The 24,236-nt window shown below is 38.3% G+C and overlaps 2 protein-coding genes across 4 annotated transcripts; both read left to right on the plus strand.

The window, feature by feature from the left end:
- The first annotated feature begins 118 nt into the window (after positions 1-118).
- Positions 119-12,750, plus strand: PYGO1 (pygopus family PHD finger 1). Its single transcript, XM_048060088.2, has 3 exons — positions 119-301; positions 4,804-4,889; positions 6,703-12,750. Exons 1-3 carry the CDS (start codon positions 253-255, stop codon positions 7,822-7,824), a joined length of 1,257 nt encoding a protein of 418 aa, XP_047916045.1. The 5' UTR covers positions 119-252; the 3' UTR covers positions 7,825-12,750.
- Positions 12,751-15,507: 2,757 nt separating this feature from the next.
- DNAAF4 (dynein axonemal assembly factor 4) lies at positions 15,508-23,678 on the plus strand. 3 transcript variants are annotated; one of them, XM_067003838.1, is made up of 9 exons: positions 15,508-15,727; positions 16,254-16,401; positions 17,109-17,242; positions 18,550-18,790; positions 19,512-19,657; positions 20,234-20,343; positions 20,693-20,846; positions 21,699-21,804; positions 21,900-23,257. In XM_067003838.1, exons 1-9 carry the CDS (start codon positions 15,605-15,607, stop codon positions 22,058-22,060), a joined length of 1,323 nt encoding a protein of 440 aa, XP_066859939.1. In that variant the 5' UTR covers positions 15,508-15,604; the 3' UTR covers positions 22,061-23,257. The 3 variants fall into 3 exon arrangements, with proteins under 3 accessions (XP_066859939.1, XP_013032798.2, XP_066859940.1); XM_013177344.3 differs by lacking the exon at positions 21,900-23,257 and adding an exon at positions 23,267-23,678 and having other exon boundaries at positions 15,514-15,727; XM_067003839.1 differs by having other exon boundaries at positions 15,662-15,844; positions 21,900-23,258.
- The last annotated feature ends 558 nt before the right edge of the window (positions 23,679-24,236 follow it).

Consider the following 24,236-nt stretch of genomic DNA (forward strand, 5'->3'; position numbering starts at 1 on the left):
GGCGGCGGGCGGGCGGGTGCCCGCAGCCCCGCTCCCTGCCGCGGCGGAGCCCCCCCACTGCCAAACTTTGCAAAGTCCGGCGGCTCCGCCGAGCGGGCGGCGGTTACGGCAGCGGCGGGCGGGGGCGGTGGCGGCGGTGGAGGAGGCGGAGGCGGAGGGGGCGGGGTGCGGGCCGGCGGCGGCGGCGGCGGCGGAGTCAGCATCAAAGAGCCCCGATTCCTGCCGCCTGGGAGCCATGCGCCGCTGTCTGTAATGTCAGCGGAACAGGAGAAGGACCCCATTGCGCTGAAGAGATCCCGAGGTACGGCGGGGGGCGCCCAGCAGGGCCTAACTCTCGTCAGGGGGACACCGGCGGTGCCGCGGGATGCGCGCCCCGGCCCCGGCCCCGGCCCCGGCCCCGGCCCCGACCGCCCGGCCCCCAGCCCCCAGCCCCGGGCCGCGCTGCCCGCGGCTCCCTCACGGGAGTGGGGCCGGGGCCGAGGCTGGGGCCGGGGCCGGGCGGGAGCCGCGCTAAGTTTGCACGGTGGGGCCCGGCCCGGCCCCGCGGGCTCCCGCAGCCTCCGGGCCTGGCAAGGCGCCGGCAGCCCCGAGCAGCGCCGCGCTGCCCCGCGGGAGGAGGCGTGCGGGCTCGCGGACGGCTGGTCTTGCTGTCCATTAGTATGCAGCGTGCGTCCCCGGAGCGCAAGGGAAGACGTCGGCGGTGCCACATGTCCGGGCGAGTGCCGATGCGGAGCCCGTAAATTGCACTCGGGTCTTCGCTCCCCTGCCCTGACCTTGCTCTCGCGTTGGGTTTTAGTTGGGTTTTTGTTTCTTCTCGCTGGGGAGCGAAGCGAGCCTCCAGTCTCTTCTTTCATTAGCAGTCCCGTTGTACGGCTCCAGCGAGGTTTGAAGTACGCATTTCTTTGAAATGCGCAAGGAGAAGGGTGGAAACGCGATATCTCTTCCGAGTTGGGCTGCACAACCGACTTTAAGGCAGCAGCACATCTCCTTACGTAGCGGCAGTTGTATCCTTGGAGTCCTTAAAAGCAGCAATGCAATTCTCAGTGAAATCATGGGAGGTGGTGGAGTGACGGAGTTGGGTGAAAATTATGGCAAAATGATTCTGGATGGCATTTCTTGCTTCTCTTTTCTTCCCCTCCTGCGTTGCCCCTGGAATTCTATTGTTCCTGGCGTTTTAGGCTTTATGCGGGTGAGTAAGTGGGGAAAGGTGGGGATTCTGCTATCCACGTTGTCCCTGATTTACAGGTCACTTTTCTGAAACTGCTCTAGTAAGGTTGCAACCTTGAGAATGGGAGAATGAAAATATGCAGCAGGGTTACAAAGGGGACTGGGATTCATTAGGCTCCGTTCTCAAGCCCTGATTCTGCAAATATTTCAGCCCGTACAGTTTCATGTGCCAGAGTTACCCGCCGAGCTCCATGGGATTACTGCTTAATATCAAAACTGTTCACGGGATCAGGGCCACAGAACAGGCTCACCAAATCTGGTTGAAATTTGACTCTTTTCAGTTTTCTGTCCATAATGGAAACTATATTCAGTCATTTATAATACTTGGGAAAACCTTCTTACTTCGAGCACTGTTTAAAAAGACTGTGGCACCTATCCTGTGAAGAGCTAGGCAGAGGCTTGCCGGTGACCATGGAACTACTCCATAGTGTATTTGAGTATGTTAAGTATGGCATAAATTATACATATAAAAAACATAATCTCTGAAGGTGCAGAGAAAACTGCAAGTTGCGGTTCTCCTGATTAACATTGAAAGCGTCTGTCTTGTGTGTGAAGTCAATGGGAATGTGGGATTTACTCCTGCGCCGCTCAAATGCGAATACATTGCTGAATACGTGCTGAAATATATTTCATCTATAACATAATAGGGAAATAGTTATCAGATGTGTATTTATCTCTCTAAATCCATTCACATATGTGGTGTCCCAGTCAAAAGGATTGTGTTTTTTCCTGCAAAATTAGTCTCAGAAGGTGAAATAATTTTTTTTCACCCTTAGTGCAAATATCACAATGTCCAAAATGCTCAGTACACATTTTAATGAAAAGCCTGTGTGGCAGGTACCAGAAGTGACTTTCAGGAAAGTTTATTTTGGCTGCATGAAAATGACCCTTATTCACTCTTTTTTTGGAGGTATGTTAGGACTAACTTTCAGTTTCCTTTCATGTATAAATTAAATCATTATGAAATCCACAGGGAAAATGTAAATTTTTGGGGCTAAATTAAATCATTGGCCTCACACAGCGAGAACTGAAAATACAAAAGCTTTGTACGCTTCCAGCCGTAGGACTCAGTCCTGTAAACCTAGGCAAATGACTGGCTTTACCCATGTGAGTAACCCATGTGGAAATTGGTGGAGCTTATTCATCAATTTCTCTTATTAGAATTGTAAGGCATATATGCGTAAGTTGTTGAAGACCAAGGTCTCGGAGAGGGAACTTGTACACAATTTCATCAAGTTGTAGCTTCTCTAAAGCAAAGCCGTGCTCTCGTATGGTGCACAGTTATGTACTTCATTGTAGACTTAGTAATTGCTGTGCTGCTACTTGTTGAAGTTAGTTAAAAGAAATCTGGATGTTTGTAACATTCTGCTATCAGCAGTTAACACTTTATATATTGAGAGTATGGGACCATGAACAGGAGTGTATATTATGCAATTGTGAGGAAGGGTGGCCACAGTACGCTCTCCCACTGAAATGTATGCTAAGCATGTAAGAATGCAGGAGAAGAAGAAGCTGATGGGAAATGCAGAGACAGTTTTGAGCAAATAGTTTATCAAGAAGATGACTTATAGGATAGGAATTTAAGGGACATTCGTCATCTTTTATATAAACTTTATGCTGTGATCATATAGTATCCACAAGTAATGTGGTTGCAGTGCTTCATAGCTTGCTAAGTGTATGCAGGATTTTATATTCTAAATCAAGGCAGTAAGGATTTTTTTTTTCCAGAGTAATCCCCAGTTATTCTGATGGTCGGTTGTACCAGCATGTGTTCTGCTAAAGCATGAGTGTATTTTGGGAACATGATAATGACTTCATGCCCTAGTCTCTAAAATTCAGACTTAAAATTTGCCAGTAATGATAGGTGTAGATTTGGGATGCCCAATTACCATATGAATGATTAAATGTTTTGGGAATTACATATATGAAAAAATGAGATGAAATTTCTGCAAAAGCCAAAGCCAAAAAGAACTTATTAAAGCCCAAGCAGAATTCGATTTTTATTTGAGGTAGGACTGGTAGTTTCCCTGAAACCTCTTAGGTCAAAAAAGTGCTGGGGGTGGAGGGAGGGCAGGGTGTAGAAGAAAAGAAAGGAAGTGCTCCATGTGAAAAGTCATTGCAGGGGATGGTTACAGGCCTCTTTTGACTAGGAGTATTGAAATAACTGTTGGATATTTTTGTTTGTATACAGTAGATTTAATTTTTTCCTATGTGGGAGATTCTGTGTTATGTTACTGTACACTCCTAAAGCTGGCATAGCTGTCTGCTGGGAATACTTGCCTAATGAGGAGCTGGTGTAATGTCACACATTATGCTTCTTTGCATAATGCTATTCATAATTCATAGTTATCTTCAGGTTGCCTTTGGTGATAAAGGCAAACCCATGTGTTCAGCTATATGCTTGCATCTTGATTAAGTTTGACTTGTATTCTGAATTTGAGTTTTAAATAACAGCAAATTTTTCATCCTGGATTGCCCCAGTCTTACTGTTCCATGCTGTTGCTATATTTTTATTTTATTTTTAGTTAAGTAAACAAGCAACTATCTTAATGAGTCTGGGAAAAAATGAAGTAGCATATAGTTTCTTAATGTAAAAATATTAAAATGTGTTGCTTTGGTGTCACCTGAAAGCAATTTCCATACTTTGGCTCGTGGTCACCTCTGCGTTCCCAAATGATGGCAGATCCCTTGAACCCCAGGAAGGCAAACCTACTGGGATAATAAGGAATCTGCTAGAATCTTTTCTTTTTTGTCTATGGTCTTAATAGAGTTTTAAAAATGAAAGCCATAATTTATACAACTTTGAGAGCTTGTCCCACTCTTGAGGCAGAGATGAGTGCCAGGTGAAGTACAGATATCTCTTTGTATTGCTCAGAGTGAAATCAGGTGATCAATGAAATGAACAGTCTTTACTTCTTCTTGTGCCAGAGCAGCCGTGCTCAATTATACTATGAGATTTCTGCAGAATAAGGCAGTCTCACCTAGAGCCTCTCTCATTTTTGGCAGGTATCTTTTTGATTAAGTCTTGCATTTAGAGAAATTCAGATCTGATAAACTGGAGATCGGTCTAAACAATATGGCAGGTTTCCAGTGGTTTTCATTCACACATCTACTGTTGTTTGCTTTTTCCTTCATGGCATATTGTAATGTACTGTTGTGTGGCGGTACAGTGAGTTTGATTAATGCCGTGTCTGTGTAAGTTAAATAGGAGGTGAATATTAGCATGGTTTTAAGCAGTTCTTGAAAAAGTTTTATGCTTTATGCAAACAAGAAATACTTCTGACTGGTGAAGCAGAGATACGAAGAACCAAGGGACTGATAAATGTAAAATAAATGGAAAGCTTTATTGAAACTGTAATGAGCATGAATGGGATATTAGAGTGGTAATAAAGTCGGGTAGCTGTGTGCGAGGTATGCTAACTTTTACCTCCAGGTATTTGCTTCCTGAGGATTTACAATGTAGGGCACCAGAATTAATGCAAGTTCATTATTTGTGACAGATATCTCTTGCTATGGCAGGCAGAGGCATACGTCTAAGAGAACTAATGCAGAATTGCACTGATTGAAATTTTGTAGGTGGTGACAGTGGATTGGATGGGTTAGGAGGACCAGGAGTACAGCTCGGAAGCCCTGATAAGAAAAAGCGCAAAGCAAATACACAGGTAAATTCCCTTTGATTCTTTTGATTTCTCAATAAGTAGCGTACTCAGATGTTGTTTGCTGGAATGACTATCTTGCTCTGTTCAGAATATCAGTCTATTCCCACAAATAGCGTTCACATACAAAATATTTTAGTTGTACTGCGAAGCAGAAATCTTCATTTCTTTGTCACCGTCGTGAAACTTCATCATACTAGTTACTCTCACTGAAGTTACTTTAGGTCTCTGCAGGTTACTGAGGTCCTACAAAGGAAGGAGTGCAGTGAGACTGCAACGACTTGTATTTTGCCATATGGATTTGATTCTGAGACAGGCTTTCTCTTAATGACTTTGTAGCCATTGGTAGAATCTGTACAGCACAAGTAGTTGTGATGAGACTACTTTTCTTCTTACTTTTATTCCTATATATGTAGGTTTGTGGGCCAGTGCATCAGTGCAGTTTGTTAATGCTTTGACCAAACTCGTGGCATATTCCCCAAGTGGTTTTCAAGCAAAAGTTATCAGGCAGGTTCGGCTCCTTTCCAGTGTATCCTTGCAAACTGTCATTTCTATATAGTTTGTTTTCAGAAAAAGAAGCCTGAATACAAAACATCTAAAGCAATTAGATATCTGTAGTGCAGAATTTTTCTTTGTGTGTTTATTCAGCTTGGAGTGAGAGTATCTGTTATTTTTTTACTGTCCAATGAAAGTAATTGTATTTATACAGGTCAAACAATCACTTCTTGTTTGGCCTATCCAGAATCCATTGAGATGGGAATTTTTTTCTTAAGTTTTGTTTTCTTTTCAAGTAGTCACGGCAGAACCTGCTCTGAGAAATATCCAGTTAATTTCAGGGTTTCAGATCTCTCTGCTGTTGGAGTTTTTTCTTGTGTTCTGGAATGGCAATAACCGCAGAGGGGAGGCAGATTAGTTTCTTCTGTTTTCTTACGAGGCTCAAAACTCACAGGACAGCAGAAATTTGGAGTGGGGGAAGGTATGTTCAGTCTTTGTTTATGAGTACGAGGCTGTGCTTTCTGAAAGCAGCTAGCACAAAGAGTTGAGGTGAGGGTGAACTAGCTAGATGTTCTCACAGGCTGGTCTAGAATGAAATTCAATTGTATAGCCACTCCGATGACATTTGAGCAGCCCCTGGGCTCTATTAGACACTTGATTTTGCTTTGTAACCAGGAATCCTTGTATTTTTTACCTACTGACAATACTTCAGACAGTCCACAGTCACTAGATACACTTAAGGGACTCCTCTGGTACATAGGAGTCTGTGTATAGGAATTTCCTATATTCTATGTTCTCTACAGTTGTTTTATTTATTTTTTTAGGATTATAGTAACATTGGTATTTTAGGTTTGTATATTCTCCTAAAAGTGGGGTGTCTTAAAAGATATGTATTCAGCAAACTGAACCCAAAAATGAATCTAAGAAAATACTCTAAATCTGCTCTTCAGCACTTGGAACATGTTGTGCATGTGTTTAAATGAAACGTGGCTTTCTGTACTGTTGCTTTTCTTAAGTAGAAGATGAAGGGGGGGGGAAAAAAGTCACGCATTAAGTAGTGTTTCAGAAGCATGGTTGTGCAACTGTACAGTTCCTGAAACAACACTGAGATTACTATAAACCACTTGGTCATTTGGAGCCCTAAATCTTCTCTCCCCTCCCCACTGAAATTTCAGATAGCCTGGCAGGGTATAGCGGGTGAGCTGTACACAACAGCTGAACTGTTCTTTTAGCAGTAGTGCTGCTAATCCAGAACCTTGTGGTTGGTCTCTCTTGCGGGGACATAGTAAAACTAATTTAAATGTTGTATTTAAAATATTTTTAGGGATCATCATTTCCACCTCCATCTGAATATGCTCCACCGCCGAATCCAAGCTCTGACCACCTTGTAGCTGCAAATCCATTTGATGACAACTATAATACTGTGTCTTATAAACCACTTCCTTCAGGAAATCCGTATTTTAGTAATCCCGGTTATCCTGGCTTTGGAGGCTATAACACTTTCAGAATGCCACCTCACATGCTGCCCAGAGTGTCCTCGCCATATGGTGGTTCTTACTCCCTCAGAAACCAACCACACCCCCTTCCTCAAAACCCTCTGGGAATGGGCTTTAGCCGACCCCACTCTTTCAGCTTTGGCCCACACGATAACCCAGGTTTTGGGAATCAACCACCGTATAGCAGTGGTCAGATAAATCAAAATGTCAGTATGCCTGGTCAGCATTTCAGACCAAATCCTGGTGAGAACTTTGGCCATTCTGGACAGATACCTCACCCTGATGTGCCATCTAACTTTGGTCCTGGAAACAATCCAAATTTCCCAAATTCTCAGCTGGAGTCGAACCATTCTTTTGTTCCTCCACCAAACACCTACAACCAGGCAAAATCATCAGCACAAAAGCAAGACTTTAGTCAAGGTGCAAGCAAAGCATCCAGCCAGAACACTGCTGCTCATCAGCATCATCACAGGACAGAGGACATTGTGAGTCAAGGTAACAATGACCTAAAAAATGTCACACGAAACAATGTGGTAAATCAGGATAATAGCCATTCCAATAGCGCTGATAACACTAATGCTGGTCATTCAAATGGGACGCAGAGTAAGTCCCGCCAGCCTCGAGGTACCGCTGAAGGATGCAATTCTGAAAAGAGCAGCAAAACTCCCCTTCATCCCAGTCGTCATGGTCACTCGTCCTCTGAGCCCGTCTATCCATGTGGAATTTGTACACATGAAGTTAATGATGACCAGGATGCCATCCTGTGTGAAGCCTCTTGTCAAAAATGGTTTCATCGAATCTGTACAGGCATGACTGAGTCAGCGTATGGCCTTCTTACAGCAGAAGCATCAGCAGTGTGGGGCTGTGATACATGTATGGCTGACAAAGACGTCCAGCTAATGCGCACTAGAGAGACTGCAGGACCACCCGCACTGAATACGGATGGCTAACAATGTAAACTGGTGGTCGTGGTTAAAATTCTTGCTCCGAAGATCTGGTTGCAAATTGGGTACTTCACTTTCTGCAGACAATCGGTTGTGTTTGATTGCTATCATCTTTTTTCCCCCTAATCTGTTTTCATTCATAAAGTTCCATCTCAGCTTTTGTACTCTTAGTTTTATGTGTGCAAATATTTTACAGGGTTGAATACTTTTTGTTTCTGATTAAACTGTAAAACATAACTGAGAACTGATCAGAAGTAGGAAGTGCATTGACAACTTTATTGAAGGCAAAAATGTGCCTGTATGAATAGCCTCTAATTTGCTAGTATTAACGTGTTACCTAACACTAGCATTTAATACTTGGTTTTAATGGTACTATGTATGCAAGTACTCATTGCATTTTTTATTTTTATTTTTTGGCGAGTGTCCATTACTGATATTCTTGCTATTATTTCTTTGATTATAGTGGAGATGTCATGGAGGAATGTGCAGTGCTAAAAGTTTTTAATTTTAGAATAAATACAGGGGATTTTGTATGTGCTTTTTCTTATTTTTGCAGTAGAGCATTAACATGATTCTAAAATCAATGATTTCATACTTAGTAACACAGTGAAACCCACTAAGTCTTAAAACTTGGTATTTCCTTCAAAAGGCAATGATCTCTTTACTTCTCAGCAAATACTTGCTGAGGACTCTTACTAGGTCTTGCAGTAGTGGAAATAGTTACAAACTATCATTACATTGGAACAAGTTAGATCGAGTTTACAAAGTCCAGTGCTTTAAATCTAGAGAATACCAAAACTAGGGTTGCATATGTAAACTTAATTAATTTATCTTAAGCACATATATTAAGATATAGTCCCTGTGCAGTTGTGCACCTCTCGTTCATCCTGTCTTATTGGTGGTTCTAGTCTCCAGCCTCAGTGCTGCCTGAAGATTGAGAAGGAATTTACACAGGGTAAGTCTTGCCCATCTCCTAGGGCTTTCAGATAGAGCCTGCTCAGTCATCCTGAGCTTATACAGTCCTCTTGGCAAGAAGAAGGGTGGGAGGCAATGGAGTGTGCTTAGCACAGACTGAACTACAAGACAATTTCACCAGCAAAGTCATAACACTGAATTCCCACCACTGCCTCAGCCAGTCTTGCAACTTCATGGGGACAGAAAATCTAGGGTGAAGACAAATACAACTCTCATGTCAGGTGAGTTTAGCTCACATCAGGAGCTAGCAAGCAGAAATTTAGCATTTTTTCTAAACTTGAGATCCTACTGATAAGTATGAATGGCACTAGAGCTTCATGTTTGATTCTAAGAATTCTCTTTTTATATGGATAATTTGATCTTATTCTTGATTTCAGAAATACCCCCACTCTTTTTCTTATCTGTTTTTTTTTTAAATGTGGGGAAGCATCTAGCCTTGAACACTTGGGCCTTAGCAGGGTGCTAAAGTTGCATATGCAATTGAAAATGAGTGTTTCTGTAGAGAAAAATGTTATTTTAACTTAATAAAAGGTGGTACTGTAATAATAGTCTGTCTGTAATACTCACCACTGTGCTGGAAACTTAATTGGTGATTGTTTGAAAACTAGATCATAAGCCAAACGTTACAGGTACTGATCAGTTTCCTTAATGTAATAGAAGGTGTTCAGATCTGTGGTGATGAATAGTGTAGGAGCCTATGTAGAATATAAGCAGCTATATTTAAAGGCTCTTTTTATGGTAAGTTATGCAAATGACCGAAAAGTAAGGCCTGTCTGCTACTTCACCATTGTGTTGATTTTTAAATGGGCTCTGCTGCAGTACTGGCCTAGGAGATACTCCATGGATGTACATAACTGTCCTTTTATTTTAATACTGATAACATTTTTATACCTTTTTACTGGAGAAGTGTAGCATTGCTCTCCTTTTCTGTAATGCCTCTCATCAAGAAAAAGGAAATGTTCGAAGTGTAAATGACAGCTCATATCTTGAGGATTTCTTGTACTGTGATGTAAAGGAAGTGTAAGGCAGATCCAGAGCTCCTGTTTTCAGCACTATTTGTTTTATTTAGTACAGAGACTAAACTTCATCTTGTTTTGTTAGAGGTGTGATGGTAAAACCAACCAAACAAGCGAATAAAAACAACCTCTGTTACAAGAGTTGTCATTTTCGGTAGATTTCCTAATGACTGACTGACTGTTAAAATTTACTTTTGGTATCTAAAGTAGAAATTAAACCGAACTTTGTTTAGATAAATTGTTTCCTAGAGGAACAAATAAAATCTCTGCAACAACTTACACTGTGAAGTTTGTGGAGCTAGCTCAGACTTAGAGCAATGTAAATGAAATCAAGACTTTGCTCAGTGACTGAAAGTTCAGCAAAAGTTCCCATGATGATATTGTTATCCAAGTGGGCAGTTCACAATGCCCTTCCAACTGTGAGATGTTTGGGGCAGTTATTCTCAGACGCCCAGTTAATGTTTTAACATTTTGGAGCAGACATACTTAAAATAGCCATGTAATTTTTGAAATCTCTTCCCTTAATCCTGTTTCAAGTTAAGCAAGTATTTTGTATATAAGTTAGCAAGACATTGTAAGAACACTATTTAAATTCTAAACTTCTACTGGAATATAATTTTATGAGTCTTTAAATCATGTATCTGTGAAACTTACTCTAACAGTTTATTTCATTTTTTCTAAACTGGTACCATGGTGGGCTTGTAACCCACTGAATTTTCTGTGTATTAACCTGCAAATTCAAGGCGTTAGCAAATGACAGTTTAAAAAAAAAAAATAAAAACGAGCAACAAAATCAAACTTGTTATCATACTGATCACAGAGAGGACTGATTAGGATCTCAGAAAGTCATCTGGCCAATATATTTACGCTATTGATATGCTCTTGGCATACCTGGACTTCTTACCTAGAGAGAGAGAGAGTTATACTTTTGTTTTTCTCTGCATGTATTGACTAGTAGTACTTTAAGTATGCACAGGGAAAACAACAATCATGTTTTATTAGTAAAGTACTAGGAAAATGTCAGCTGGTTAGAATTAGAAATTAGTTATAGAAGGGGGGGAGGGCTGGTTAGAATAGGTGAGCTTTTTTCTAATACTCTACATGAAACAATTTGTATTGAACTATCATGTGATTATTTCATTATTAGTGATTTAGACTACTGGTGCTGCACACCAAAATATCACAAAGATTTTGGAAGTCTTACAAACCTTAACATTTTGTGGGAAAGGTCTATATCCTTTTCAAATAGCTCATCACGTTCAGAAATGTAGCCTATACTGCTGAAAATGTGTTTTTTTCTTTTTTTTCCCTAGGCTGAAATAACTAGGTGTAAACTGGCCTAAACTGCCCTTAATACTTAGTTTTTGCCAGAGACCAGTTTTAAATAAGAAAAAAAAAATATTCTCTTTCAAATACTTTATTGCTGTTAAGGTGTGTATAGGCTAGAGAGTAGGTGTCATGAATCTGGTTTCTGGCTGGTTCACTGATTGCTTCGACAACTTGAGACAAACAGGTTGGCTGTTTGTGCCTCAGTCTCTTCTTTCAGAGGACTGGACTAATGCTTATTTCTAAAGGGTGTTTAGAGGCCTAATTATTATTTGAAATCTTCAGATGAAGGAGACAAAAGTGATAAGGTTTTTCTTTGTTTAAAACAAAAATATAATGCTGGGGGCTCCTCAAAAATGAATATACTTTGACTTTTTTATTTATTTTTTGTCTAAGAACCAATTTTCTAAGTACATTTTTCAAGCTTAGCTTCAAGTATGTGATGAAGTCAGTGGAACTGCATGCACGAAGTCAAGAATATTTCAGAGCTTTTGCAGTTCTGGGCCTCTGATGTTTATAAGCGAAATGCTTTTTATGGTTTGAGATTTTTACAAAATCAACGGTGTTCAAATGTAGCACCTCTTTAACATTTGTCTTTCTTCAACTTAATACGGTAACACATCTGCATTAAATATGTCCCTTTCATTTTATATATAAACATTGCCTGCCAGCAAGTATTTGTGTAACATTATTAAAAGAGGAAGTCATGCTTCTTATCATGTTGTATGTGACTTAAATGACTGTTTCATATTAAAACTAATCTTTCCTTATGTACTGCTTAAATATACCTGTTTTGGGAATATCAGTTCAGTACTTTTAAACAATCTTGAATGTGTTCCACATTGGTGACATGTATTTTTGCAACAACTTTTTTGTTTCAATTTTAAATTAGAGCATGTCTAAAGTAATACATGCATTAGTGCTGTGGTGTGTGGCAAAGTTAATGTATGTAATTCAAATTGGAAAAAAGTTTCCAGACTTTGTCCAACATGAACCCTGTGGCGAGGGATTAAATTACTATGTAATACAAATTATTTCATATCATGATGTGTTTTAAGCTACTCTATGAAGTATGTGATACATTATTGTTTATGGATTGGTAGCTGGCCTGGTATCTTGCATAGAATGAGGTATGATAGATGGTAGCAGTTCATGATAATTAAAACAGACTACATTTCACAACATGCTGCACTTAGGTGCATTGTCCTCCTGTTGCTGTAACTATTAGCATGAATTCCTTGACGGTATCCACTGACAAATGGGTGAACATGTAGGTAGTAAGCTCATGGGTGTGAAAATCCTATTCTGACGCCCTTTACTTGGATTACAAAACATGATTTATTTTTTTTAATCTATTGGATGTGATTAGATATATGCAGGAAGATGTAGAACTGGATGTACTTTAAAGTTATTCTGCAATGACTAAGTTTTGTCTGAAGCTTTCTATATTAGAATAGACTCTTCCTTAAAATTGGAAAATTAAGTGTACTTAGCAGAACTTTCAAGGCAATATAACTGTCCTACACTACATACTGAGTTATGCACATTCACTTCTTTGTATGGAATGCCTCCAATTTCTTGTTGCTTTATATGGAAATAAAGGGTCTCTTTAGTGCCCTAGTGTTGTGTGTCATCACTTCTGAGATAATAAATTCTGAATGGTGTTCAGCCTCTTAGAGGTGCTGCCTATAGCTTAAAGTATTCAGTTTTGCCCTTAGCCATTTCTGAACCAGTGAACTTATACCAAGACCATATGGAGCACCTATTTTTGTATTGTTTACTGTACATGATGAATTATCCTTTTCATGTTCAAACAAACTGTAGATCTCAGAATAAGTTTTGATCCAGCCCCACCTTTTTCCTCGGAGGTATGCTCACTGTATTTCAGGAATTGCTGTATTGGAGACAGTTCATGGTTGGAGGCATGAGAGGTGTTGCCTTTATTCCTGGAGACTCTTATCTGCTAAAGGATGGTCTAAACCTGAATTTCCGTGTAACTTGAGTAGGGCAGACTTTTAATATATTTGTTCTTTTCTTATTTTCTTTTTTTTTCTGAAGTGTGTAGTAGTTGAGGGATTTTTACTTGAAAGACAGTCTGTTCTCCAAGCCTTTGTATATGGCCTTTAGAGCAGATGCTGTGTTCTTTAGGGCCTTCTGACTTGGACTTTTTTGTCCATATTTTCCTTTTAGAGATAAAAGTTTTTTTCAAAAGTGAGTTGAAAAAGGTAAGTTACCAATCTACTGCCATCCAAGCAGTGCAAAATATGAGCTAATTAAGAGTGTTGACATTATTTTTTTATAATGATGTGGTATTTGACCCTTTAGAAGAACAATTATAAGAATCTGAATCAAGTGTTCTTGGAAAATGTGCATGGTAGATTTTTGTCCAGCACTGTGTGTACCTTTGCTTTCTGTTGTCTGGTTTCAGTTTCCTTTAAAATAAAGATTTTTTTTTTTGTGTGTGTGTCTGGGGAAATTGCCTTTCGATTTATGAAGATGATGTAATGCATAAGTTAACTCTTCAAATGTTTTGCCTGTGAGAACGCATTTGGATTGGGCATAATCCTGCAAGAAACTGTGTAAGATCAAAAAAGGCAGCTTCTGCCTTTAGTGAAGTCTGCTGTTCTCTAGAGGCATTAATCTGAATTAACTTCAAAGCAGATTAGAAAAGGTCTTGCACCATGAACCCTGTTATTTCTTGAAGGAAAGCTCAGGCATCATTTGCCTGAATAGATTTGATTTTTTTTTGCTTTTGGGAAGAGATTATGCAAATAATTATTTATTCCAATTAATAAAATTCTTACTAAGTTACTCACGTTTTTTCTGCTGAAATGTCAGATCTAACACATCGGAAATCAGTACCTTACCAATAATCTTTAGAAGCAGGGGTGTGGATTGTCCCAAGCCACACACTGAAGACAGTTCTTTTTAAGAAATAGGGATGAGAGAAATGGGAAAGAATTTGGGGGGTGGGGGGGGGGGAATTATTAAATAAATTAGATAACAAAATGCATATTACAAAGATATTTTTTTTAAGCCTCCAAAGCCATTAGGAATGAAATAACCTCTCCTGGAAGATATGAATATATTAGAAACTAGACGGTCCAGAGTAATGTTACTAAGATTTGATGGGAATACAAATCTCCATCCTTCAGAGCACAGGAAATATGTATTTAAATTTTTCAAGGGAACATTTAATCTCTTCCTTTCTCTCACTACGAAGCTTCTTGCACTTTTAACTGATAAATTAGTAACAGCAGAAGAAAGATCCTGAATGGACCTCTCTTCTAGCTTATTTTGCAAGTGTCACAGCAAGAGCTCAGTCATTCGTCCAAGCAAGCTAGCAGTGTGGAATGTCTATGACACCGGTGGTGGTTTTGTAGATACATACCAATACAACACTGGTAAGGGGGATTGGAGATTTTTTTAAAATGTACTGAAGCTATTTGGTGTAACTTAAGAAAATCAAATACTGGTAAATGTACTTATGGCCTATATTATAAATTGTGTATGTGTAATGTCTTATTGCTGGCAGGAATAAATAATAAGCTGCTTCATTTCAGTATATTCTCTGTGATTAAACTAAAAATGACACCTGGATGACCAAAGCAGAAGGCCAGCACTCCACAAATGTAAGACTTATCCGTGAGTGGACTCTACAAAACTGAAGAATGCATTTGGGATCACCACAGCTACATTCTGGAGTGGTAGGGGATTTTGAATTGCTGTTACATTATAATCGTTCTATCCAATGTCGCTCTTTCAATACCATGATTTTGAAACAGCGAGCAAAGTGTGTTTTTTTTTTTTTCAAGGTTACATGTGCCAAAAATTCCTAAAGTATTTTGACTTTCAATTAAATCTTTTTCCTCGTGTACTTTTGAATACTCTTGGAATGTGGAATTGAATTCTGATTCCTGTTGATGACACCAGATCTGAAACCAGACCCAGATGATAGTGGTCTGGGTGAATGAAGTTGGAGACTGTCCTAGAGATCATATTGATTATTGTGGCTTTCCTCCTCTGAAAAAGTTCTTAAACCTTTGTGATACCTATTTGTATGTTGTAACGATGAAAAACTACAGTTATCTCTTAATAATAACTGCTACCATTTGATCGCTCCTTTGGAATATAGCTAATAAAACATGAAAATTGAATCTTCAGTGTTACACATCAGAAACCTTAACTAGTGCGTCTGGTTTTAAACTTGGTATTTCATGGCCCCCCGCTGGGGGGGGGGGGGGGGAGGGATTAGGGGGGTGACGTGAGACTTATTGACCCCGGGGACCACAACTCCCAGCATGCGCCGCGCCCCGCTGCCCCCGGCGTGCCATTGGCTAAGGCGGCGGCGGGCCTGCCAGCACCTCCCACGAGCGGCGGGGAGAGCCGGAAGTGCCCTCAGAGAGCCCCGGCAGCTCTCTTTCTCCCCTAGCTACGGGCGCGGGGCGGCCCTGGCGACGGGCGGCGCCATGCCGGTGTGGCTGCGGGAGCACAGCTGGCGGCAGAGCGGCTCCGCCGTCTTCCTCTCGCTGCCCGTGCCCGGCGTGCGGGTCACCGCTGCCAACATCTTCTGCACCGACCGCTACCTCAAGGTGGGGCGGTGGCAGGCGTCTGTCGTGCGACTCGCTGCCTTGAAAGCCGGCGTGTCAGTCATTTTATAGCGCTGTCGGAAAGCACAGGCTTGATGTGCAGTGGCTGCACCGTCAGTTGTACGGTTTTATATAATCTTTAACCCGTAATCCCCCTTTGTGTGCTGCAGGCTGCTAAGTACCTGTCGCGCTAGAGAGAATGACTGTCTCTCTGTTCATACTTACTAATACTTTTACTACCCAGTAGCTGATAGCTGCCTTCCCTAGACGCAGCTGTTTATGCTATCAAAATGATTACAAATTGGAGGTCTACTGCTTCTGTTTCAGTGCTGAAAAACAAACTATTTCCATCTCTTTTATTTGCTCTAATAGGAGCTAAAATCTCGGTATGGCATACTAAGCCAATTAGCTTTGTCAGTAGCACGTGTTTCCTGAGGTTTGCTGTATGCTTGCACTGAGTTTTTCGACTATCTGGTAATTCATTACAAATTTAAGTATTAGTACATGTTCATTAATTATATTTTTATAGGTAAGCGTTCCTCCCTTTTTATTTGAAGCCATCTTATACGCTCCTATTGATGATACAAACAGCACAGCGAAGATTGGAAATGGAATCGTTTTCTTCACTTTGTATAAAAAGGAAGTGGGCATGTGGGATTCCCTAACTCTAGAGAATGGTAAGCTTTCTCTTGTGAAAAATAAGTTGCGTTTAAAGAACCCAAATTGTGCCAAAATGTGCTTTACTGCTCTTCCAACTGTATTATTTGGTCTAGAAAAATATTACCTTTACCTTCATGGCTTTTCGTGTGTATCAGTAACTTTCAGAAAACGTATGAACTCTAACCTGTCACTGAAAAGTATGGTGTCAGTTGGGGATATTATAATTAATTTATTCTGAATTACCTTCAGCTCCTTCATAGGAAATTGCAGGTGGTCTTTGTGGTTTTACTAGTTCCACACTGACCTTCAAAATCAACTGTTGGAGTTGAAGTTCTGAAGTGGTCTGCTGAAGTACTGAAAAGAGATAAACTGCTAGAAAAAGCAGTTTTGGAGAAAAAAAAAATTCTCTGCTCTACAGTTCAAGCTAAATTAAATCGTGTTGTTCGTTGTCTGTTCTCTTCTACTTTCTTTTTTTAACAAGGAACGTCAAAACATTGACTATAGTGAGCACAAAACAAAGTTTCTAATAAAACTTACATTGAGTGTTTAAGCAAATCTTAGATTTTCTTTTTAAGAGATGGACTTGATAAAGACTGCTTTGTGGATTTTGAGAAGTTATATTTTCTTAGATAAAGAGAAAAGAGAATTTCTGTTTTTATGAACATGGTATGTAACAGTAAAACTTTGGGCTTAAATTTCTAAAATATTTTTTGTTTGTTTTAAGCTAGTAAGGAGACACTGCAATATCTAAGAGAGAATGCTGTTCGAAAAGCCCATGAAAAGGCAAAAGAGGAGACAGAAGCAAAAAAAGTTACAAAACAAGAACATAAAAAATATGCTTTGGAGGCCACAATGAAGGTAAATTTGGAAAAATCTCTATCATACGTGTAAACATAATTAATTGCCAATTAATCTGGCAGCTGCTTTGTTAAATGTACCTTAAAAATGTAAGAAGTACTAATTTTTATTACAGTGGTAGAGAATCTTATTTTTAATTTGCACTTAAAACATATCTACTACCACATATGAAAATGATATAGAAAAAATACTAAGAAGTTGTCATTTTCCATTAATATTTCTCATGAAAAATATTGGTGAGGAATTCAGATTTTCATCAGCTGAAAGGAGACAATAATAATGTGGCAAAATGTTAATCTTTTGTGGCCTCTGCAACAGCCCAAGTGTTTGGTCATTTGTTGCTGACAAAAGCATGGATATATAAAAACTCTTATTTATTCATTGTTGTTCTCTATCAGATGTTCACTGCTGTTGTTTTTTGTATGTGGTATTTTTGTTGTTCTGCATTTTGTGTGTATTTTAAGACACTTTTTTTTTCCTTAAATGTATATAAAAAGTCTGGTAATTTCATTTGTGTTTAAATGAACTTTTAAAGGTATGCAATGAACTTCTAAGATTGCATATGCAATTTCGACCAAAATAATCTGCAGTTAATAACTTTCTCAGCTGAAAGGCTGTATCTATTTCTTGTATGTAATAATTCCAAAGAGAAGTGGAGAGAGAAGAAATAAAGCATTAAAATTAAGGTATATGTTCACATTTCTGTATATTCCGGAGTTGAAATATAGCTAGGATATTGAAGCAAAAGTTTGGTTAATGAACAGTGAAGTGTCATCTTCTAGAATTGCTGGTAATTAGGGCCTCATCAGAAGGCACTTCCTACCTCTCTTAATAAAGTAATCATTATCATTATTGAATCAGAGGCAGGAAGAGCTTTATCATCAAGTATAATAAAGCAGTCCAAGTAGATTAAAAAAAAAAAAAGTTTTTTTTTCAGAATAAAGAAGGTATGCGAACAGCGTACTTTTGTGTGGTGAGCCAAAATGACCTCTGGAGACAACAGGAAAACCTACCAAAGGTTTATTTGTGGATTGTATTCTTCAAAATATAAATAAAACTTTATTTTTGACTGTTTTGGGACCATACACCTGTGTAGTGGTAGTAAAATAGTTAAAACTTATGACTTCTTTTAAAAGCTAGTTAGAAATCTTTCCTTATTATTTTTAAATGTCTTTCATAACTCTGCTTGTGGGATCATACTAATGGTGATGATGCGCTTAGAAAATGAAACTGGGAAAATAATGGTATCTCTTACTCAGATCTCGTATTATTGGATGCTACATAACTCAGTTTTATCTTTCAAACAGCTAGAAGAAGCAGAAAGAAAAAGAATTGAAGAGTTGAAAGAACAGGAGCGGCAGAAAGTCACTAAGGAGTTGGAGTTATGGGAAGATCAGCAGAAAGATGTTGAGAATCAAAAGAAGGTACAAAAAGAAGGGCAACTACATGAAGAAGTAGGGCAACTAAAGGAGAAGAAAAAGGAAAAAAATAACAAAACTAGCATTCCTAGTGAAGAAACTCTGAAGACCAGACTCAAACCTACAAAAGGTTGTATTATTGGGATGCGTTTTACCATTCTTCAGTGTATGGATGTAACGTTATTCCTGGATGTTTCTAGTGCATCATTTATCTTTGTGTCCACCATACTGAATTAATTCTTTTATTTTGCAGTTATTTTTGTGTCTTTATTTTCTTGTGATTTGTTGAGCAATACCATGCGAGTTCTTAGCTCTCATTTAAGTCCTTGGAAATAAAAGGGCAAGTTTTGCAGTAGGCTTTAGGAGAGTAGAACAGGAAGTCTTTCTAATAGTGTGTTGCAAAGTTTCTGAGAGTGGAGTTCATGTTACCACTAAGGTATCCAACTGTTAGTTTTCATAGAAGTAGGCAGTCTGCTTTCACTCTATCCCATGCCTTGGCCCTACAGAGAGACAATAGTGAACTAGATCAAGAGAAAATTGTTCATTCTTGTTTTGTTTGTATTGCACTTGCCTCAACAGAGAGTCATGTAAGTGAAAGAGATGGTGGTGTAAGCAGAATGTATGTTCATTCGTGACAGACAATGTAGTCAGTAACAGATTGCATGATATACAGCAAGAATAAACATTATTTGAAACTTTTCTTCAAAAGAACAAGTCCAAACTTTTGCCGTGCTATTATTAGAGATTTATTGCTAACATGCAGAATTAATAAATTAAGAATTTGGTAGAAAAACAGGAAAAAATCACTTTTGCTTCATTTTTCATTTCCAATACTCCAATTCTCTTTGTAGGTAGTGGTTCCTATAGTATGTTTTCAGAAAATTTAAAGGAAGAGCAACTACCAGCTCCTCGATCTTCTGGTACAATTAAAATCAACTTCACGTCACGAGTTTTTCCTACAGCCCTACGAGAATCTCGTGTAGCAGAAGAGGAGGAGGTAGAGATTGTTCTCTTTTTAGTATGGTGCTTCTGTTATCTTCCAAGACGGTCAGTTATTACTGTTTATTCAGGAAGATGACAGAAATGTTACCTGAACAATGTTCTCAACAGCCAAAGAATACTGTCTTATTTAAATCTTAATTTAAATAAAATATATATTAAAGAGATATATTTTCACCAAACATGTAATTGTGATAAATAAAGTTTCATTTCTTTTTTTCTTTTTTTTTAATGAAAAATTTGCAATATTAACTGAATTCCATGTAGTACAAGATTTGAAATTTCTTTATACTTAATGTTTGTTAAGTTCTGTCTTCTTAAAAAGAAGCTCACAGAAGCTTACAGAGTCTCTAAAAGAGCTTTATTGAATATATATTAGTAATGTGGTAACCTTACTTACCACATAGCAATATTTGGGGAAAATAGGAAAATCTTCCCGTCTTACATTATTAAATATTTCTCTCTGTCCAAAATACATGACAAATAGAACTCTTTTGATAGGACTGAGTGAATAGACAAAAGCAAAACTTAAATTTTACTTCAAAAATAATACTTGTTCATTGTATATTAAAAGTGGCTACATAAACAAGCAGAAGCTCGAAGAATAATAAGTGCTGATTTGTCTGAGCTGGAAGACTTAAAAGAAGAGGAAAAGAATCCAGACTGGTTAAAGGACAAAGGAAAGTAAGTTAGGTTCTGTTTGAAGGTTTATTTAAAATGAAATAAGCAATCACAATCACATACATCACTTGAAAAATCAGTCAGGAGAATGCATAGAAGTGTTCATTCACCTTTTATTGATCTTCACTGCTTTTAGGCAGTGTCTATTTTTGCAAAGTTGCGTGTTGTTATGCTATATTCTGAGCATTAAGTTTTACTGAACTTCACCTATGTTGTTCTCAGAATAGGTTATGACTGACCAAGCTGCTAAAATTTCAATTTTTAAAAAATTTGTTGTTAACAATAAGTAGGTATTTACTTCATTATGCATCACCTTAATTAAATTACGTTTCACTTTTTGTTTTATACTTAGCAAAATGTTTGCAACAGGAAACTATCTTGCAGCTGTAAATGCATATAACCTTGCAGTCCGGCTAAACAATAAGCGTCCGCTACTGTATCTGAATCGTGCTGCTTGCCATCTTAAACTGAGGAATTTACACAAAGCCATTGAAGATTCCTCTAAGGTATAAATATATAAGTTCTCAGACTGTTTTCTTACACATGACTGTGATTTATTACTGTGATGCTTCTGTTTCAAGCAGATCTGTAAATAATTATTAGTGCAATTCAAAATTTTTAAATTCAGAATTGATATTATGATGCTGATTGACTCAGCACACATTTCTTTACTGGTAAAATGTTAAAGGAATACCTGCACTTGGAAAAAAAAAGACAATTTTGAGCAGGAAAGGTGCAGAATATACACGAATACCCATTGTATTATGTTACATTGTTCTTCATTTGGTGGGAAGAAAGAAAGGATGATGGTAGTGATGACAGAGACACCTTAAAAACAATACAGACATTTTAAAAGAAGGGCTGGATCATCTCTATTAGCATCTCTCTCTTTTTTTTTTCTCTTGTGCAACGAGAGGGGAGTGACCTCAAATGGTAGCTGACAAAATTTGGAGAAAGTTGTTTCAGAATTATTATCTTTTGAACTAATAAGTCTTGAGGCTTGAAGGCCCCCCCCCCCTTTTTTTTTCAGAGTAACTGGTGCTGCAACATGTGATTTTTTTTGTTTGTTTGTTTGTAGCATAATAGGCGATACCATTTATGAAAATAAAATAAATTATTTGAATGAACATTTAGCATAGTATGTATGAGTTTTTAGCCATGGCAATGACACTGTATTTACCAAACTATGAGACAGCAGATAGGAATCTTAGCTATGAGATTCACAAGCTATATAATTACATTTGAATATTTACTTAGTAAGTGAAAAGAGTATGTGTAAACGGAAACAAACAAACCAGAATTATGGAAAATTATGGAAAATCTACCTCTAAATGTTTTTGCTATTTTCATTTGTAAAGGCACTAGAACTGCTGACACCACCTGTTCCTGATAATGAGAATGCTCGAGTAAAAGCATATGTGAGACGTGGTACAGCCTTTTGTCAGCTGGAATTATATGCTGAAGGTAAGACTTTGATTTTATGAACACACACATGGATTAATACTGACAAGCAAGTAATTCTGTTCAGCTCAATGAGACTGCACTTTTTTTTTTTTTAGGAAAGACATTAAAGGAAGTGTATGCAATCTCTCTTTTTGTTATGAATCTTTATACCCTAATTTTATTAAATTTGCTGGCTAATTGCAATTCCACTCTTTTTTTTTTTTTAACATGTTTTAGGAAAATTGGTTTTACTCTTAATGTAAGCAGTACAAAGTAGTTTCTCCATTGAGGAAAAGGCTTTAGTGAGTTGTGTATCCTCCCTTTGGTGTGCTGATGTTCATTCTTTTTGTGCATAGTGGCTGACTCTTGACTGTGGTAACCTGGTGGCCATGGAAGGTATTATTGTAGAGTGAATGAAAGGCATTCAAATGTGGGATGCAAACTCATGTGAAACTAGATTGCACAAGTTCTTTTGCTCGTGAAGCAATGTTTTATTGGTTTTGAGATTATAGTATTAGCAACTACAGAATGTACTGACTTAAAATAACCTGACATATTTCTAAAATATTTGCTTGTGAACTACGTAGTAACATAACTGTGTTGACCAGCAAGTTGTTTCATCAGGTATGTGTGATCTTTGTGACAGTATCTGAATTACGTGTCCCTCTCAGGTTGGCTTTGTAAGGCAAAGTTACAAGTGAAAGATTATAATAAAAACTAAAGAATATTCAAAATGTCAATGTAGAGCTTTTCCCAGTTCTTACCTTTTTCTGCCCAGGAATCTCTTTGTTGTTTCCTTTCAATTTTATTTGCACTTGGAAACTTTATTAAAAGAAGATAAGTGAGGATTTATGTAATTTATTTAATTCATTCCTCTACTTGTTTTTTTTTTTTGAGCTATCATATTCACAGTTCATGTATTTTTTTCTTGTTTTCATGCACATTTGTTCTGTCATTCAGTTTTTCTGTCTTCTGCAGAACACTTTTGAACACTCCCCCCCTCTGTAATTCCTCTATCCAGTATGCTTATTTTTTAATTTAGACTGATTCTGTTGTAGATTGGGCTGAAGTGCTCATTTGTCTATTTATTAACTGAATGGCACGTTTTCAACAACTGCAAGACTGTCTGTGGATAGGAGCCCTAAACTACGAAAAGTCTTTACACGAAAGAAAGCAGTTAGTTGGTGTGTGTATATACACATATGTATGAATGAGCGGCTCTGTTTTCATATTTTGGTATCTGAAAATATATACTAGTGATGTTTCCACTAAAATGTTTTTAAAAATAATATAAGCAAGATATAAATTTGATTTACTGACAAAAGTAAATCCTATTGTCATTGTGATCTATCTTGCTCCACAGCAAAATTCAAGAGCAATACTTTACGCAGGTGACTGGGAACGGTTACTTCCAGTTAGTTGCTAAAGAGGAAAAAACTCTTGCATTTTAATGACTGACATTCTTATAATGTGTCTGTATTAGGTCTCCAGGATTATGAAGCAGCTCTCAAGATCGATCCTAAAAATAAAACTATAGAAAAAGATGCAGAGAAGATTCGACACATAATTCAAGGAACAATGCAAAATTCATAAAAAAAATCAAAATTAAAAAGGAACTTTTTGAGAGAGGTGCCTTTTGAGGGCATCAGGAGTCTTAGTTCACGTTCTCTTTGATATGTTGTTAACTAGACGTTCTTTTGTTTCACTTGGAGCACCGACAGAATTTATAGAATTTATAGAAGATCAGATATATGAATTAATATTTTTTGCAGGTATGGTACTATAACAAATACACTTAGATATACTGTATATCCTTTTGATACGGAGTTGTCATGTTTTTGCTTTCTGTGGTGTATTGGTTAGGCTGAATAATAAAACATACATTTTGTACTCGATGGCAGGTGTTGCTTCCATTTGCTTGGTGGAGAGCCTTGAGAGAAGTGTTGAGCTCAGTCGGAAATGTTTGGGGTAGTTGCTGTGCCGTCTTTCTACAGATACCTGCTGCATTGCAATGCGAGGAGGTGGATACTTCATTTATGGCAGTTGAAAGGAGGGCAGTGCAGGAACTTAAGTGTCTTGGTTGATTGTAATGCTGTACTTGCCAAAATACGGCTACTGTCTTTCATATAATTACTGAGAGGAAGCAGGGGGGCTAAGGAAGAGAGTCACTGGCAAAGTGAAGAAGAAAATACAAAGCAGGCATTGATTATAAGTCCCTAATTCTCTGTGTTGTTTTTGGAGTCTGTTAGAACAATTTGTATACATCTTTATAAGATATTTGTATTGCAGTGATTCATTATAGTTACTAAAGGCTCTTTCTGATATGGACAGGCACATTTTTGTACTGCTGTGAAATAGACACAGTGCCCTCTCTAGAGGAAAGTTAGGGAAGGAGGTGTCTTTGGTGGTATGAATAAGGCTGCCTTGTCTCATTTAATTACATTGGGAGCAAA

This window comes from Anser cygnoides, chromosome 11 (assembly GCF_040182565.1).
Source record: "Anser cygnoides isolate HZ-2024a breed goose chromosome 11, Taihu_goose_T2T_genome, whole genome shotgun sequence".
In the NCBI taxonomy this organism is placed as follows: domain Eukaryota; kingdom Metazoa; phylum Chordata; class Aves; order Anseriformes; family Anatidae; genus Anser; species Anser cygnoides.